This window comes from Elgaria multicarinata, chromosome 3 (genome assembly GCF_023053635.1).
Source record: "Elgaria multicarinata webbii isolate HBS135686 ecotype San Diego chromosome 3, rElgMul1.1.pri, whole genome shotgun sequence".
In the NCBI taxonomy this organism is placed as follows: domain Eukaryota; kingdom Metazoa; phylum Chordata; class Lepidosauria; order Squamata; family Anguidae; genus Elgaria; species Elgaria multicarinata.
The window spans coordinates 48,879,401-48,897,504 of NC_086173.1; the positions used below are offsets into that span (position 1 = coordinate 48,879,401).

The following is an 18,104-nucleotide window of genomic DNA, read 5'->3' on the forward strand; positions in this document are numbered from 1 at the left end:
TTTATACACAGTTGAACACCACTTAATGGGGAGAACCAGCCAAGGGCGGTTGCCTTCCCACCAGCATTAGACTGGCCATCTAGGGAATGACGTTAAGTGAAGTCGATGGACTTTGGGTCTAATTATTAGACTCTTTTTAGCACAGCACTTATATATTATTGATTTCATAATTTTAAAAAGTAACATGCTTCTTTTACAACCTTTTCATAATATTTGACCATTACTTGACAATATCTGAGTGGTGAATTGGCCATGCATTTCTTTTCCACTCAAACCCGTAACTTATTGAGAAATTATGCTGACAAGAACAGATTCTAGGATACAGAGTAAGAGTGCATGTATATGCATTTATGTGCACATGTGTAACAGTAAATCATAAACCAGGAGTATGCCTTCTTCACAGTATGTTATTAATATATATTTCCTTTTCAACATAAAAACTTTGGTTTTGTGATAAGGTAAGGCTGTTGCTGCAATGCGCTTTTTAAAAAAGTAAGATCAGGCTTTATACTGAAGAGCACAAAGCCAGTAAATGCATGTTTGTTTGTTTTTAATGAATAAAAGGTTTTTAAAATAGGGTAGTGGGGGAGGGAGGAGGTAACCTCATATTTTTCAAAATGTAAGTAGCGAAATGATCTAAGCATACAGCACCCCTGGGGACAAGTTTTCTTAAATGAAAAAATGATATGGGGAAATTTCTGACATCATTAGGGATGCCCACACAATTTCACCAAGCAGGCAGAATAGTAATGGTTATGCTACCTGAAGGAGGAATTATATCTGTCAGATATAAAATACCCCTAGTGCTGGTAGATCTCTGCAACAGAAATGCAACCTTGAGGTAAGTTATCTGAACTGCTTGCAGCAAGTGGGTAATAGCTGCACATGTATATTGTGTTAAGATGGATTGTCTGGGAAGTCTCTAATTCACAAAACAGGAAGTCAATTTGGCTTTTTTTGCAGCAAGAAAAAAAGTTATATTCACTGTATGTGAGCAGTCAAGCCTTAAGAGTTTCAGTCAACAATAGAAAACAAATCTGCCAACCTAAAAGCCTGGTCAGTAACATCCTAGGGACCAGCCTCTTTAAAGATGTTTATTGGTCATATACAAAATAAAGAATGCTTCATATCAACAAACATACACTATATACATAAATAAATTAACAACACCTCCACTGGGGCTGTGGCAACAAATCCCCAACAGTTATCAGATATTTACAGATTGAAAAAGGACAATAATTTAGCAATAAATACTGATTAATTAATTGGACCCTACTGTTGTACAGCAGAGCCCCAGGACTTGACAATATGTATTACACCCCTGGCACATAGAATTAATCTCCAGTTTTATTAGCTTTGGAGATTGAGATTCTTTTTATCAAAATAACCCCCTCCCCTTTTAAGAAACATTTTAAAGCAGCAGTGAATTTATTTCAATCAGTATCTTGTAAAGACTGTCTTGAACATCTGGAGGGTGGGGAGCAACAGTCATCAGTCCATCTCATTAAGTGCTCCAAACATAATCGTTTCTCCGTAACATTCCAGTTTGGCAAAGGGTGTAATAAATTCAGAACAAACTGCAGTTTTGGGCGAGGACAATTTGAGTTTGGCTGGGAGCCACTTGGAGATCCCAGCCCCTCTAGACCTAGCCAGGTAGTAACATACCTTCACTGGGAATGAGGAGACTACTCACTCAACTGCACAATGCCTTTAATTCATCCTGGTGAACAGCCACAAGAATTCAGAACTCGTATAGATCAGATAATAGGAGAGAAGATAATGCTTCACCACTTGGAAGAATTAGACTGAAGCTCGCAACGAAGCTGCCATGAGATCTTCTCCCAGTCTTTCTGCATGGAGAGGAACAATACTCTGTTTTAGCAGCCACAGCTACCCACTGCTTTATAAACGGAAGCAGCAATGTTATCAAACAGGAAAGAAGCATTCCTGTGCATTTGCAACCGTTTTTACTGACAAAATACAGCTGGAGACATCAGGAAGGTGTGAGAAGAGGCAGCCTGTTAGTAAGTGCTTCTGTCTTCCAGTGGTAGGGAAGGCAAAGTACCACTGGATGTTACTTGCAATTCTGAGTAAACCTTCATCAGTATACAGGAATGCCAGTTCTATTCATCGGTGGTGTATACAGAGATACCATCCTGCAACTTTTCTGGAGTGTGACAAGCACATATGGGATGCAAAACGGAATACCAGAGATGCAATGTCTTACATGCAGAGTGTGCACACACACACACACACTGAGCAATCCGATCCAAGAGCACATTCCCCAAGTGCAATTCTGAGCAGTCTCCATTCATACCTAAGAGTCAGGTACTGTAGCTCTAAGCCTGCAGTGTCTCTCTTTTTCTGGAGAGAAATAATTGTTTCATAATCCAAGAGATCACTTTTACACAATTCACCACGACATAAACGACCCCCCCCTCCCCCCCCCCCCGTCACAAGCCAGCCACATGTGGGCGGAATTACACTTCACGGATTTGCTCTGCAGCCAAGTAGAAAGCAATGCTCCCCACCTGTTGCATGAAACAAAATGCCCCATAATAATAATAATAATAAAAAAAAAAATTAGGAGAAATAAGAACACAACACCCTTCACAGCAGGAAAACCAAACAAACAAGCACCTAGAAAACAGGAACCATCACACTCCGAATGCTATATACCAGAAAGAGAAATCAAGGGGAAGGGCTTGAGAGGGGAATCTGGGATAGGAAGAACTTATGAACACTAGAAGGAGACAGACTAAAAGTAGGTGAGGGAAGATGGGAGGTGTGAAGGGCCCCCCCTGGGTGTTGGAAGATTCACCTTTTCAATTTCAGTCCTTCACACATTCTGGTGCTAAAAGATGCCCGATATACAGCCACGGTATACCTGCAACTTCCACCAACAAAACTAGATGCAAACAGCTTTTCACTTCTTGGGCCTTGAGAAGGGCAAGAGGTGCAATTCTAGAGGATAAATAGTCTTGCAGCACCTTAAACCCCAATGTGTTGATTATGCTATACCCTTTTGTGGGCTAGATTCCATTTCATTGGATGCATGAAGTGTCATCCTAAGTTGGCTGGTATATATACACACAAGGCTGTTCCCCGTGGGCAGAAATAATGCTTAGCAGTGAGGTTACGGGGAAATGAACTGCAAAAGGTACAGACACAGTTATAATTATGTTAAAGCTCAAATATATATAAAATTGGTACAGTGACCATTTACAAAGCAGTATGGATAATAACACAAACACCAATACCAGAATGTCTGAGTTATCATTGAAACTACTTTGTAAATGGTTACTAACAATTTATATACCTTTAAACTTTAACATAATTATAACAATCTGAACTTTATGCAATTTATTTCCCTCTAACCTCACTGTTAAACATTCTTCCTACCCAAAACATACTGGCCAACTTAGGATAATAGTTCACACATTCACTGAACTAGACTCTAGACCATAAATGCTTATGCAATAATAAACATATTAGTTTTTATGGTGTCACCAGACCCATTGTTTTTGCTGTAGTAGCAGACTAACATGGCTATCCCTCTGGAAATTCTAGAGGAGAGGTTTTCGTTAGAGGCTCCTCATGCTATTCAAGATCTAGATGGAAAAGTCGACAACCAAGTAAGAGTAAGCAGCAATCGAAGCCCAGCCAACTCCAGGGAGCAGGTACTGCCAGTTAAGAAATGTTTAGAAAGTTATGACTATGATAGCATGAGATTCAAAGGATCCAACAAAGACTGCTGAACTATTGGTTTTGCTGAAAAGAAACTCCTACCCTAGAAAGGCAACCCCGCCCAAGCAGGTTACCATACAAGCTGCACTTGGATATCGAAGTATGGAACTACCAGTGATGTTATCACCCTGCTTTCTATGGGATTGGGGCTGTAAGTGAATACAGTACTGAGAAGCACGCTAATGCAAATGGAAAGGCAGATTGAAGACAAACAGCAGTCAGCTAGAATTTCAGAGTCTGCTCAATGGTGTGAATAATCCATAGCAGACAACATCTACAAACAGTCACCTATCCTAATGGTGACCACAGCAGTCCAGACCACATAAACACCCTTCATGCAACTCTCAAAAGAAAGCTGTGACTAGGAGATCTAAAATGTCATTTCAGTCCCCACCTCTTGCTTGTCCATTTGGTGACCAGAAAACCGAAGTTACATGCCATTGTGGTTTGCAAGTTTGACAAGTGTGCATAAATATTGCTTTCGCAGATTATAATTGTTTGGTTTTCACAGAATTTGGATTTCTTTGGCAAGGACTAGAAAGTGGAAGGCAATGAAGGGAAGAAAATATGCACAGCTTAAGGATGGAGAAAAAGGTGCATAGAGAGGTAGAGGGATATGAAACAATAAAAGGCAGGAAAGCTCTGGCCCCAGCAATCCCCCATAGACATCCATTGGTTTCTAAGCCTTTTAAACCAGAAGTGACAGACATAAACCCTGAGGCCTTATCAAACCCTTGTAGGCTCCAATATGCCTAACATACTCCACACAGTTCAGCTATTTTCAGGATCAGAAATCTAATGGCCTTAAGTAGGGCAATGTTGCTGGCTTGCCAATAACTGCTACTGCATGCAGAAGTCCCTTGCCTATTCCTTCTAAATTTGCAATAGAGGGTAACAGGGATTGTGGTGTGCTTTTTTAATGGAATCTGAAGCCAAAATGTGTGTGTGTGTCCGTCCCCACATCTGAACTCCTTGTTGTTTTTCTCCATTTGTTTGCAATTTGTTCTTCCTTGTTCCTGTACATCCCTGAGCTGTTCTTTGTACAGTTGCAATCCACATGTGCAAAGAGCAGCAGTAAAGTACCCCAGCTTGTCACGCCAAAAGGTTGGCTGGGATATTTACAAGAACTACTGCTGGTGGAGCAGAATCTGCCCTTCCATTTCAGGCGACACGTTTGCAGCAGGACAGAGCTCCTTGCAGGAGAAAAACAGTTCCAACAAACATGAAGAAGAGGACTTGACAGCAAATCCTCATTTAAAGCTTTCTTCCCCACGGCCTCTGATATATTCCAGCCAGTGAAATTCTTGCAGTGAGTGGGCGTTGGGAAGATGACTGAGGAATTTATTTTCACCAAATTGAGGTGGAAGAGGCATTTTTGGTTAAGATCATTGGATGTTGTCCCTGGGCATCTGCTGGATGGGAATTTGGCCCTCTAGCTCATTTGAATCCGACACCTTTGTTTTAGAACAGTAAATAAGGGTGCAATATTTTTCTGGCTGGGGTAGGACCTTTTTCTGTCTAAACATCCATAGGATTGCGCCCAAAGTTTATTTTTCCTCCAATAATGAGGCTCAGAATGTGTTACAATGTAAACTGAAGCTGAAGTTTTCACAATCTTGAAAACCCAACAGATTCTGTGTTGCTCAGTCTCAGCTATGCATGTTTCTAGGAGCTGCTGGCAAATGCCATCACAGCTGAGGTTCTAATGTCTGCCAATCAGAAAGCTGCTCATTATAATGTTCGTCATGTGCTGTTTAAATCAAGAGTTCTCAACATGTTCTCTGCCAGCACCCCAGGGCTCCCCAGCCAGCACTAATTGTGCTTAATCTGAAGGTCACAGTTTTCTAGGCAAAGTCTCAGGTTTTAAAAGCCCATCTGGAGAGATATTCTAACAAATATATTCTGCCAAGGTCCCAATGTGTCCCTCTTGATAACAAGACCACCACCTGCTCTCTATGGAGCAAGCACTTCTGGGTAGCAGCACAGAAAGCAGGAGAACTATCTCTATCACTGTTAAAACAGCTGCTGACTGGTTCCCAGAAGGAGTCATAGCTCTTTTAGAGAAGCCCAGGGACTAGGGCTTCCAATGAGATTTTCTAAGCATCCAGAAGCTAAGCAGTGACTTTCCTGGTTCAGAGTGATCCCCACACACTCATTAGCCCTTATGGAGTTTCCAGCTCAGCTTCTTAAGTACTTCCTAACATGCCTCAAAAGGGAAAGCAACAGCCTGGGGATAAAAAATTGACTGTAGCACTGGTAGCAAAAGAATCCTGCCAGAAAGGTAAATCAATACAGATGCTACTATAGTCCAATCCTAGGAAACACTTCAGCTGTTTACCCATTTGTAGGATACATTGTCCACTCCACTCTTTGTTTCACCTTCTCATATAATGAGCAGTGGTCTCGCAACCGCACTTTTGTTGGATTTGATCTTTAGAAACACCCGGATCAATGAAAAAGCTAATTCTGGGGGCTGTGATACAAGTGACATGGGAGAATGGAGCACCATCTACAAGCTATCATTAAGTTTTAGTAATACCCTAGAAGAACTGATTTACTTCAGACTTTGATGGCCATGAAGTGATGCCTTGAGATACGGGTAACCTTCTCACAAGACAGAACCTTCAGAAGGTCTATTGGGAAATGCCCAAGAAAAACCTGCACTCAGCCCAGAGAAAGCAAAAAGAATGCTCACAGGACATCCACACAGCAAAGATGGCCAATGGCACCATCACATCACAGCGCCACACGAGACCTCAGAGCACAGACAACTAAACACAACAGGAGCACAAAAGAAGCAGGTGAGGAGTTCAAGAATAAGTCACTTTTGGTACAATTGCAAAAAGATATCAAACAGGACTAGCCTTTTTTTTTTTTTTTTTCCCTACGTTATTTATAAATAAAAGTCTGATAACTCTTTATAAAAACCAACCTCAGAGCCATAAAGACTTAGCGAGAAACTTTTAAAATTTACATTTTCTTTTTGAAGCTAGCAAAGTCTCCAAGAATATGACAATCAAATATTCTCACCCCCTCAGGTTAAAAAGGAGACTGTGAAATACAAGTTCTTCATCCAATTTTAGTTTTGAAACTTAGATCCTTCAATAATTATTTAAAATGAATGTTTCTCTCTTAAATAAAGGGCTATTTAAACCACATAAACTGGTTGTGTAAACCATCACACTAGAGACACTTGATACTCTCCAAACACAGGAAACAACTAGTGATTTTGGTCTTGTTCAGTGCAACACATTAGGCACAAAACCGGCCTGTCGTCACCGTGGTACAACCTGCCTTCTTCCTGGCAGGCAAGCTACAACAGTGCCCATTCCTGGTTCCTTTCCCTTCTCTGCAGCACAGACACCAGGAAACTGCAGTTCCTCCCCCTTCCCCACCCCATTTCAGGAAAAGTCCTAAGGAATCCCTCCTTTAAACATAAAAGGCGCAACTAGATGTTAATATAAAAATGGTTACACAAACTACCCCCATTATCGCCACTGATACCAAGCAATTTACAAGCAGCAGACTGGACAGCTGACACACAATGTTGGAAGAATGGTATAAAGTCATCACTGACAGCAGGTCTTCCAACTTTCTAGGACCTCACCCCTCCCCTTTGGGTTATTCCTCCCCAAGAATTTACTCCATGCTGCTGAGAATCTCTTTGGCTAGAGTACTGAGGTCCTTCAGCCTCTTTTCCCAGAATACCCCTGGATGGAAGGTTCTGCTCACATAGAAGGGTTGCATTACCATCAGTCACACCAACCAGAACAAAGCTAAAAACAAAGGGACTGCAGTGACAAGCAGGCCAACGTGTGCCTGTGTGGGCTGGGCCATCTGGGAGAGGGTTGTGCTTTGGGGATTCCGGATGAGCTTTGTGCCTAACTGCCCTGCACACACAAGCCCAGGCAGCGCTCGTTTCACTAAGACCGGGCGTCCGTTTTGGATTTCACTATCGTGATGACGCTGGTGGTGGCAACCTTGCCGGGCACAAGGGGCCCCATGCTGGAAGCAAGCGGGCCCCGGGCAGGGGTGACAGGGCTCCGGGCCACGGTCCGGGCGAAGTTCTGCAGCGCCTCGTACTTGGAGCGCAGGGCGTCAAGTTCCATTTTCATGCTAGCATTCTCCGAGGCCAGCTTTTCCACCTCCTGCTGAAGTTCTGCCTTCTGCTTCTCCAGCTCCTCCTTCTGTGTCACCCTCTTGACACGGCAGCTGGCAGCGTAACCCCTGTTCTTCAGGGTACGCCTGCGTTGCTTGAGCTGGATTATCTCCTCCTTAGACAAGCCCCGCAGATGCTGGTTCAGCTCCCGCACAGACATGGTCACCAGTTCTTCATCTGTCAAGCTGGTCCCATTCTCACCCGGCTCCCGCTTCACCTGCAGGGACAGAAGGGAACACATGCATCACTGGAGCTCTGGAAATGCACACGTACCGCTTAGCCCCAGTTTTTTCATGTTACCTTCAAGGCTTTGTTTCCTTTGTTGGGGGTCGTCATAACACGCAAGCCTTCACAATCAGATTCTGCAAGAAAGAATGGCCAGAGGTCACCAAACTCAAGTTCTAGAGCACTTATTCACAGATCCTGGCTTATTTGCCCCAGCAACTCAACAAGGAAAGTGGGCAGGGCTCCCTGTTGGAGCCAGTCTCCATGTGCTCTACACAGCAATGAACCATGCTGAGGGACTTACGAGAGCTCCTGACCACCTCTGTCCCTGCCAGCCCCACAGCTCTCTATAACACTCAAAAGCAAATGGCAGAGGAGGGCAGGAGAGAGGGGGGATTTAGAACCCTGGGAGGAGACAGAGCAGAATGAAGCCACATTTAAAAATAGCTTGGCAGCCAGGGTCCTGCACGGCTGTGCTGAGCCAGTCATGCTGACTCAGCAGACTAGCAGCCTTGCTCACAGCACACGCCTTATAGTATAACCTAGCAGGAGAGTTGCAGCCCAGGAGGCTTGCCAGAGAATCTGTCTAGACCCCTTTCCATGATGGGTCCAAAGCTACATGAGCTATTAGGCATCCTATAGACTACGGAAAAGTGTGTCGGAGCACACTTCAGAAACACTCCCTATGAACTGACCCATCCTGCCAGAAGTGTTCCTTCATCTGGGAAACTAAACAGCCAGACACTGGGGGGAATTAGGGGTGAGCCAGATTTGCTGTTAATACCAAATTATTTTTATAACAAAAAGGGACAGCAAAGAGCTCCAAAAACGGTCTCTTCAAACTGAAGGAATGGGCATTAAAATGGCAAATTCAGTTCAAGGAAACAAAGTGGAAAGTGATGCATATTGGAGCAAAAAATCCTAACTACACATACACACCAATAAAAACTTAAGAGTCATGCTGGATCAGACCGAGGGTCCATCTAGTCCAGCACTCTGCTCACACAGTGGCCAACCAGCCGTTGGCCAGGGACCACCAAGAAGGATACAGTGCAACAGCATCCTCCCACCCATATTCCCCAACAACTAGTGTACACAGGTTTACTGCTTTGATATGGAGGTAGCATCAGGACTAGTAGCCACTGATAGCCTTCTCCTCCAGGAATTTATCCAACCCCCTTTTAAAGCCATCCAAATTGGTGGCTATCACCACATCTTGGGTAGTGAATCCCATTGTTTAACTATGTGCTGTGTGAAGTACTTCCTTTTACCAATGGGGCCTGTGACTGACCGGGAAAGGGATCTTGGGATTGTGGTGGACTCCTTGATGAAAATATCAACCCAGTGTGTGGTTGCAGTGAAAAGGCAAAATCCATTTGGGGGATTATTAGGATAGGAATAAAAAATAAAACTTCCAATATCGAAATGCCTTTATAACAATTATGGTGCAACCACACAGAATACTGTGTACAATTCTAATCATTGCACCCAAAAATATTGCAAGAGTTGGTAAAGGTGCAGAAAAGAGCAAGTAAAATAATGATGGGGCTAAAGCAACTCCCCTATGTAGAAAGGTTGCAATGTTTGGAGCCTTTTAACTTAGATAAATGCAAGTAAGGAGGGAGAACAACATGACAGAGGCATATATAATTATGCAAGGTACGGAGAAGGTAGATTCACAATACTATAGCCTTGGGTCATCCAATGAAGCTGAGTGGTAGAAGATTCATGACAGAGAAAGGAAGTACTTTTTCACAGCACATAGTTCAATTATTGCCACAAGATGTAGTCATGGCCACCAAGTTGGACAGCTTTAAAAGGGGATTAGACAAGTTCATGTAGAATAATGCTCTCAAGGGCTACAAGTCATGATGGCTAAATATGTCCTCCAGTAAGTCTCTGAATCCTAGCTGTTGGGCAACATGAACAGGAGGGTGCTATTGCACTCATGTCCTGCTTGTAGGCTTCCTATAGATATCTGGTTGGCTGCTATTTTTATGTTCTCATAAGTATGACAGGGGACACACAGGAGCCTAGAAAAATTGATTGGCTCCAGCCAATATCATAAATTGAGGAATGCAGCTCCTGGGTGAAAAGGTTATCGCTTTTGCCATAATTCAGATCATCTTATTTTTCTTTTACCATTCGTGTTAGGAGGGGACGCAGTGGAAGAAAATACATGCATCTGGAAAACCAAAAGATGTCTGGGTGGCTTTCCAGCAGTCAAAAAGACTACTAACACTCTGTTCACCTCCCCATGCAATTGCTATAAGCCAGTGTTTCCTTCCTTGCTCAACAACAAAGCACTAGGATTTCTACACCTGCTCCGTTTTTTAAAGCTATAAAATCAAGCACTTTTATGCGAAGTCACTCTATTAGCTTATTGTATTCATGTCACATTGTTCAAAACTTCTATAACATGTGTTTCACTAAGGAAATTTCTGCCGACTGTAACTTAACTTAAAAAGTTTAAGGTTCTCAAAATTCCAACAGTTATTATTTCAGAAACAAGCTTGAAAGTATAATCAAGGTATATACTTAAGGCTTAGAAATCAGAAGATAAATGAAAGAATCAACACCAATTATGCTTCCACATTTCATAGTTTCAACATCCACTGTGTAAATCTAAGGGTGATAAGAACATTACAATACCAAAATTCCCAAGGAACATAATTTCCCTAGGAGAGTGACTACATTTGCCCACAAGTTTTTACAGCTAAGTACAAACTGTAATATTGGTTAATGGATGTTCATTCCCAAAACATGAATGGAACTATCTTTTCTAGTTTCAAAACAGAATGTCCAAGTGGCTTTACAAAAAAAAGGCATCACATGCAGACAAATCTTGTCATCCAGTGCAGCTGTCTGTCTAGACCAGAACTGTTCACCCCTGTCCCATAAACAAAAGAAAGCAGAACACTATCACACTATTCTGAAGACTCAACCTGAAACTATGCGCAAGAGTAGATACTTTTTCCTACAGAAGACCAAGGATCCCAGCAAAAGAGAAACTGTGTCTTGCAGGTCACATGTGCCTCTCCTTCCCACACTCCTTTACACATACACACAAACATACACACACTGCACTAGGTATTAGTAAGTACTCTACCTTTGGCTACTGCTCTGGAACAGCTCAGAAACCACAGCTGTCCCCTAAGCAAGAAGAAAATCTGCTGCTGTGGCCAGAGCTGTCTCAGGGATAGAGGAGTCAGTATGTGCATCCAAACAGGGATGTCTTTACATCCAGCTCCCACCCAAGCACATCATCAGCACTTACATGGCATAATAAATGCCTCTCCCACACAGCCCGTGTTCTTGTTTGTTAAATGCATAAAACATCAGTTCACATTTATAGCAGAGAATTAAGACAAGCTAGTGTCAGCAAAAGCCAAGAAACGGTCCCCCAGCAGCACCCCCAGAAGGGATGGCTTCAGCGCTTTCCAAGATCACTAATAGGCCAGCAGCAACTCGGATATTCCTCGAGCACTGAAAACTGCTGACAAGCAAAGCGCTTATGCCCAAAGGACATGGCTGTGGTCACTGATTAAAGGCTTACCATACTGTAACACAGTGGGTCACAACTGTGTTACTAAAAGGACCCACCAACTTATTTTTGCCTTTAGAACTGACAAGCAACTTCCAAACATTACTACTCTGAAAGTAAAGTACACACAGCTCACTGTGCTATATAGCATCCACAATACAGATTGCAAGCAATATTGGAACCGCTACTTGGGAGTCAGCATTCTAGCAGTATGTGGGCAAGAGAAACAATGGTTGCTAGTCAGTCTGTTTTTTTAATTGAGGGAACAGACTAGGTTAGCAGCAGCAATGCTACCCCCACCAAACAGAAGTTACAAGAGGACGAAGGGCTTCTCCCTGACTTCATAACATTGTTTGAAAAATCATGTTTTTTCAATATTGAAAAATCATGTTTTTTCAATATTGAAAAATCATGTTTTTTCAATATTGAAAAATCATGTTTTTTCAATATTGAAAAATCATGTTTTTTCAATATTGGTTAAGTAAATGCTGGGGCATGTGTAACTATGCCTCCCAATGTCAAAACTGTTTGTTTTCATTTCCCCCAGGGGTGGTATATCTAAAAACCACATGCAGCCGTATCGTTTTTAGGAGCAGAACTGTAAACAAAGTGTTAAAAGTTACCCACTCATTGAAGAAACAAAGTACTCATATTCTAAATCGGGGTGGGGAATCTCTTCCAGTCCAAGGGCCAAATTCAATTTTGGAGGCGCTCTTGGGGGCCACATGCCAGGAGTGAGCTGAGTTAAAGGCAAAGGGAGCAGGGCAAAAGGATTGGGACAAAGAATACCAGCCCATTGTAGCTTGAAGCTCTTACTGCCAGTAACTAAGCCTTAGGTGAGGCATCGAAGCATTTTAGAATGGGAAGGGGGTGGACTGCAGAAAAGCCAGGAGGCCACCAAACGATCCATGGTTGGGGGAAATGGGGTGGTTATCTGGGTTCACAGGTGGGCCAGATTTCACCCCGGGTTTGAGGTTCCCCACCCCTACTCTAAACCCACTTCTCCTACTATAAGTTTTACATACAACACATGAGGGGGGGAGAGTATTAGGAACCACTACTAGTGCTCATGTGAGCAAGGACTGAAACTTCTAAAGAACAGAAACTGCATGACTAAAGACCCATCTTACATCCATGAAGCCCTCACAAATAAAGATATATTCACTTCCACAATGCCAAGAATAAATGATGTTCAATACTAATTCCAGGGAAAATGCTACTTTGTGGGTGAGGGTGAATATACATGTTTAATGCCTAGCCAACTCAGAGAGACCCTTCATAAGGCAAGTCCAGGCTCTCAGTTATGTCAAGTTCAATGCTTAGAATGCAGAGTTACTTATTAACATCTAGAGAGGAGACAACACAAAGGGATGCTGTCTAGATAGGGTATTTGTTGTTCATAGTTCTCTACCACTGCATGATAAATGATTGGGGAAAGGTGGGACACAGCCATAAACCCAGTAGCTCCAATAAATCGATGTGCAAAGATACCTGAACTTATCACTTTATGTAAGAGTTAAGAATCTTATGATATTTCAACACATATGGCATGAATGCATGCCCAGGGCAAGCACAGTTTTCACTAGTAGAAATGTTCATTTTAAAGAGGCTAAAGACAGCAGTCAAGAAGTGGGTAAACTTACAAAAACATTTATATTATGTACCCAGCATAAATTGAGTTGGCACTAGGCCCTTCTACAGACCTGGCTTGCAGGCCACAGAAGCAGGACTTATTAACATCCTGCAAGGAGGACAACTAGAAAGAACTGGCATCCAGACAGAGACAAACTTGGTCTAACTCCCCAGACTGCTGATTTCTCAGCTTTTTGACAGCTTCCCGAAGAAAGATCACACTGGAAAGTGCCAAGTGCGACGGCTGCAAAGGGAAAAAGTGCAGCCTCAACACATTTTGCCAGGACTCAAAAGGCCTGCACTCAGCACAAGCACCGCCAATTCTTCGCTCACAACAGAGCTGACAGCAGAGTGCATGATTCAACACAGGCCCCATTCTCAACATTCCTGGTTCACAGAGCTGTGCCATCAAACTAGTGTAAACACGGTGACGTCACCCATTCCAGCAATAAAGACAGCCCCATCACAGGAGGCCCAGCTGAAGGGATGAGAAAGAACATGGGCATGACGACAAAGGGGAATCAAGAGCTGGATGACAGCCTGCAGTGGGAGGCTTTTCAACAGGTGTAGTACAAAGAGCAGTTTCAATGCTGTATTAATCTGCAAGTACATGGCTCTGCTGTCTTCAGACTTTCACATGTTTATGGGAACTTATCTACCTACAGCTTCCCAATTATCCTTCTAAACATACATTCATCCTTTTGTTACAGAATTTGACATAGCAAGAGAACCTGAAAGCAGAATCTTACCCAGCAAAACATCCAGAAACCGATGAGCACTGAAGAATCCTGCCTCCTCTAAGCAGACATGACTGTGCCTGGCCATCTTACTTAAAAAGTTGGCACTGCTTTTTACATGGATGTGCTTCTCATAAACCCCCCAGAGAGCTTCAGCTATTGGGCAGTATAAAAATGCAATAAATAAATAAATTACTTTGTAGAGCCAAGGAGAACTAAGCAAAATCAACTCTTCCTTAGAAGGCTGATAGCCTTACAGGGTTACTGTAATTGAGAAGCTAGTTATGTTTGCAATGAAAACAAAGCAGAACTTGCATGTCTGTCCTCACATTTCGGAACACTCGCTTCTAGACAGAATGTTTCTTTTGCTTCCCATTTGCCATAAACATCACACTTGCTTTGTTACAATGATACCTGGAGGAAGAGAGAGCTCCCTGTGTTACAGTTCTTCAGCTGGAATGAGGGTTACCACACTGGCCTATATGTCATGTATTTGAGAACACAGAACTGCAGAAAGAGTTGCTTTGGGTTTTAAACTAAGCATGCTTCCTAATTATTTTGGCTCTATTCGTTTTAGATATGAAGGACTTACAATACTAGAACCATCCCTTTTTCTAGAACGGAAACAAGCTCCCTTGACACACGACATTTGGTCACTTAGGATCCCTTACCCTTTTTCCCAAGAAGGGAGTTAGACTAGAGAATTTTCCTTACCCTTTTAGAATCACAAGAACAAATGAATCTGTGCAGATCTCTGTCAGAAGCACATCACACCTAGCTGGTTGTTTTTACCCAGACAGCATCTCCATCTAAACACAGTTTGAACATCTAGGACATGCTGATTAAGTTGCCCATCCCTCCCTCCCCTCCAAAGCTAAGCCACTTTCAAACTGGCAAAGGACAGGTTGCCCTCCAGAATTGTGGCTGCAGATAACAGCATGCTTCGGCTCACTTTGCTGTAGGGACTTCCCACTAGGGACTCCGCAGAGGACAGCATGCACTTGTTGCACATACGTGCTCCGTTGTACAAATCAGCAGAGCTGTACAGGCACACAAAACAGATCTGCATCTCTATGCCCTTCCCACTTCAGTGTGACAGTATGCCAACTTCCTTCACAGAGCCCTTGAGAGTGTTATACTTGTCTGACAGAGAGAGCATACAGAAAAACAGAAGTAGCAATTTCTATAAAAGCCACAGTTTTCAGGACCTTCCATTTTACTAAGACAATAAAGCTAGCCAAAAGGAAGAGTTGAGATCTACAGTACACTGAACAGAATAAGCGTGTAAATAAAGAAGAGCCCACAAGAGCTTAGAAACAAGTCTCACAAAAGTTCTACCAAGTACCCCACCCTTTCTCTCTCTCTCTGTCTCTCACACACACTTCTATCCTCACACTGCACTATACGGCATAAGCTCAAAGAACTGCAACTGTCACAACATCCTAAATACAGACAAGTAGCTTGAAGAACATGAATCTCAGGTGAATCTCCTTCCCAGCTATCTCCTGAACTTGCACCCTTCTCTGCCTTATCACCCTGCAAAAAGATGAGTCAGCAGGTCACCTTGTCTCTCCCAGCTAGCCCTTTTGCCAGATCCCACCAGCCCCAGCCAGCCCCCACTTCCCTTTGTGCAGCATATACCTAGTGGTGACCTCATGTTGATGAGTCAGCAGTATCTGGGTTCTGCACACAGAAGGCAGTGCCAGGGGATGCAATGGGGTGATTCGGAAACCACCACCCTATTTTTTCCCTCTTCCTGAGCCCCACCTCACAATACACACTAGGCTCTTTCCTCCCTACCCAGACACCTGATGAGTCAGCACGACAAGCCCTTTAACATTCGCAGACATGGCTGCACATCCCTGAAGACACACACAGAGACACAAGTGTGCAAGGAGCAGCTTTTTCTCCTCCTCCCTCCCGGGTAGGGGGGCATACTTGCCTTGGAATACCCAAGAATAAGTGGGGAAGGGCCCAACTACTTTTTCATGGCCAGTACTTGAGGAGGAGATAATAACTCAACAACAATAAGGATCCAGGAAAAACGGGGTTGGAGGTGGCGATGGCACTACTCCCCTACATTTGACAGCCATAGGAAATAACGATGGCCACCCACACCGCATAGCCACTGGAAAGGAAAAGAGGGGGAGGGGGAGGAACCCACCCACCCACCTGTCAACAACAGAAAATGAAGTCAACGAGGAGAGAAGAGACGCAGACCGAAGCTAGTGAAATTCTTAAGACCGCTCACCTAGACCCACCGATCCGTCCACCACCTCTCCGAGCCCGCCAGAACATTCCCGGGAGGAAACGGGAGGGAGGGGGCGACCGCGCTCCCGCCAGCACAAGTCCCCACGTACAGTGCAACAGTCGCTTTTTCAAAAATAAGCACCGTGGGGGAGGAAACACTTAACTCCGCGGAACCCAACATGCCCGGGGAAACCTGGAATGGGGAGACTGGACGCCCCCCATGCGCATCCATCTCAGACTCTCCCGCCCGCTCCATTATTAATTCCTCCTCTCTCTTTCTTTCTTCCTTCCTGGGGGCGGGGGGGGGGGGAACGCGAGCGAGCCTGTCTGCCTTCCTTCCTTCCTCCCCCCCTCCGTTTAATGGGGAACCGAGTTCCAGGCCCCGCTCGCGTAATTGCTCACCCTCCGCTCGGTGCCGCCGGAGGGGGGCCGGGGCGGGGAGGGGGAGGCCGCCACGCAGAGAGGGACCGAGAGTCCGGGGTCCGCCGCCTCCGCCGCCGCCGCTCACGGACACGTCACGTGATGTTTGGGTCACGTGCCTCCATTCATGAAGCCGTTCGGTGCAGCCGCCCCGAGCCTTAAAGGGGAGGTGCCCAGAGGTTCGCTGCTCCTTCCTTGCTTTTTTTTTTTTTTTTTAATAATATCGGGGGTGGGAAATAAAGAGGCCGAGGGAGGAGTGAGCGAGAGAGAGACGGCAAGGCGGGAGCGCGGAGTTGGTGGGAAAAGAAGGCCTCACGTGCCAGGCGGGCAGTCAAGACCGAGGCTGGATCTCTGGGGCAGATTGCTCTCGCGTACACTGAGCTGTGGCCATTTAGCCGGTTCAGTGGGTAGGCCCCGTCGAACTGCGTGAATGCTCCAGCCCTTTGGCCACCATTTCGAGGCAGCTTCGGCTCTGGGGATTCGGACAACAAAAGCATCAAAATAAAACCATCCCAAAGGCCCAGGCTTATCGTCAAACAGCCCGCCGCGTTCCGACGACACTTTAGTCAACGGAGACGAAACAGTCCACTCAACGGAGAGCAAAACCGAGTGCTCTCTCAAACAGCTCATAAGAGCTTGGCAAGGGAGCTGCTTTTCCTTTCTTCCCGCACCTTGTCCCCTCTCATCGGTTACCTATTTGGAGGAAAAAACTTTGAGAAGGGGGAGCAGAAGGACGACGTCCATGTACCCGCTTCCTCTGCGACTTGGTCGAAAAAGATACCAAATGCATTTCGTGGGGTGGGGGTGGGGGGAAGAGAGAGAGAGAAGGGAAATGCACCAGCCACGACCCGCAAGCAAAGTAAGATTTTCCAACCACAGATTCTTACACTTTCCATTTTCCCTGGAGACAGACTTTGAGGGAAGGCTGCATGAGGCAGCCTTGGGTGGCGGATTGTAAACGAAGGGGAGAGGAGATGCATCTTCAGTGCACAAACGTATTTTTAATTGGAAATCCAAAACTACCCTGAGCATTGACGCTTGGATTCAAGACCACCTAGCGTTGGCAGCCCATGAACCCAGGTATTAAAATTACAAACCGAAGGGCGGGGTGGGGGGAATAGAACAAGCTGGCATAGCTTCCTTGAACTATATGTGGAATAAAAATACCTGTGCTAATAACCGGAACATACCACACCATACAAGTCAATTAACAACCACCTCACCTACCTATCTTTCCTGCTCTTTCTTCTCTTTTCCCTCTTTCTCCTCACTGCCTCCTCTGCATTTCCCCAACCCAGCCACCTTTCCCATAAGAACTGAGTTTAATTGTAATAAGCAATTTGCGCTAAATGAAAACATGTAAGCTGAAATTGCAAAATAGAGCTGGGAG

The 18,104-nt window shown here is 44.4% G+C and overlaps 1 protein-coding gene across 2 annotated transcripts; it reads right to left on the reverse strand.

Moving 5' to 3' along the window:
- Window positions 1-1,073: 1,073 nt before the first annotated feature.
- Window positions 1,074-16,824, reverse strand: MAFG (MAF bZIP transcription factor G). Of its 2 annotated transcripts, none has more exons than XM_063120181.1 (3): window positions 16,697-16,824; window positions 8,207-8,268; window positions 1,074-8,123 (listed from the first exon to the last, which is right to left on the reverse strand). In XM_063120181.1, exons 2-3 carry the CDS (start codon window positions 8,240-8,242, stop codon window positions 7,671-7,673), a joined length of 489 nt encoding a protein of 162 aa, XP_062976251.1. In that variant the 5' UTR covers window positions 8,243-8,268; window positions 16,697-16,824; the 3' UTR covers window positions 1,074-7,670. The 2 variants fall into 2 exon arrangements, with proteins under 2 accessions (XP_062976251.1, XP_062976250.1); XM_063120180.1 differs by lacking the exon at window positions 16,697-16,824 and adding an exon at window positions 8,436-8,487.
- Between the last annotated feature and the right edge of the window lie 1,280 nt (window positions 16,825-18,104).

Excerpts from the sequence above, each read along its gene's own strand:
- MAFG (XM_063120181.1), bottom strand. The coding sequence starts at position 8,242 with ATGACGACCCCCAACAAAGGAAACAAAGCCTTGAAG. Across the intron at positions 8,124-8,206 it reads AAGGAAACAAAGCCTTGAAG|GTGAAGCGGGAGCCGGGTGA; the intron begins GTAACATGAAAA and ends CTGTCCCTGCAG.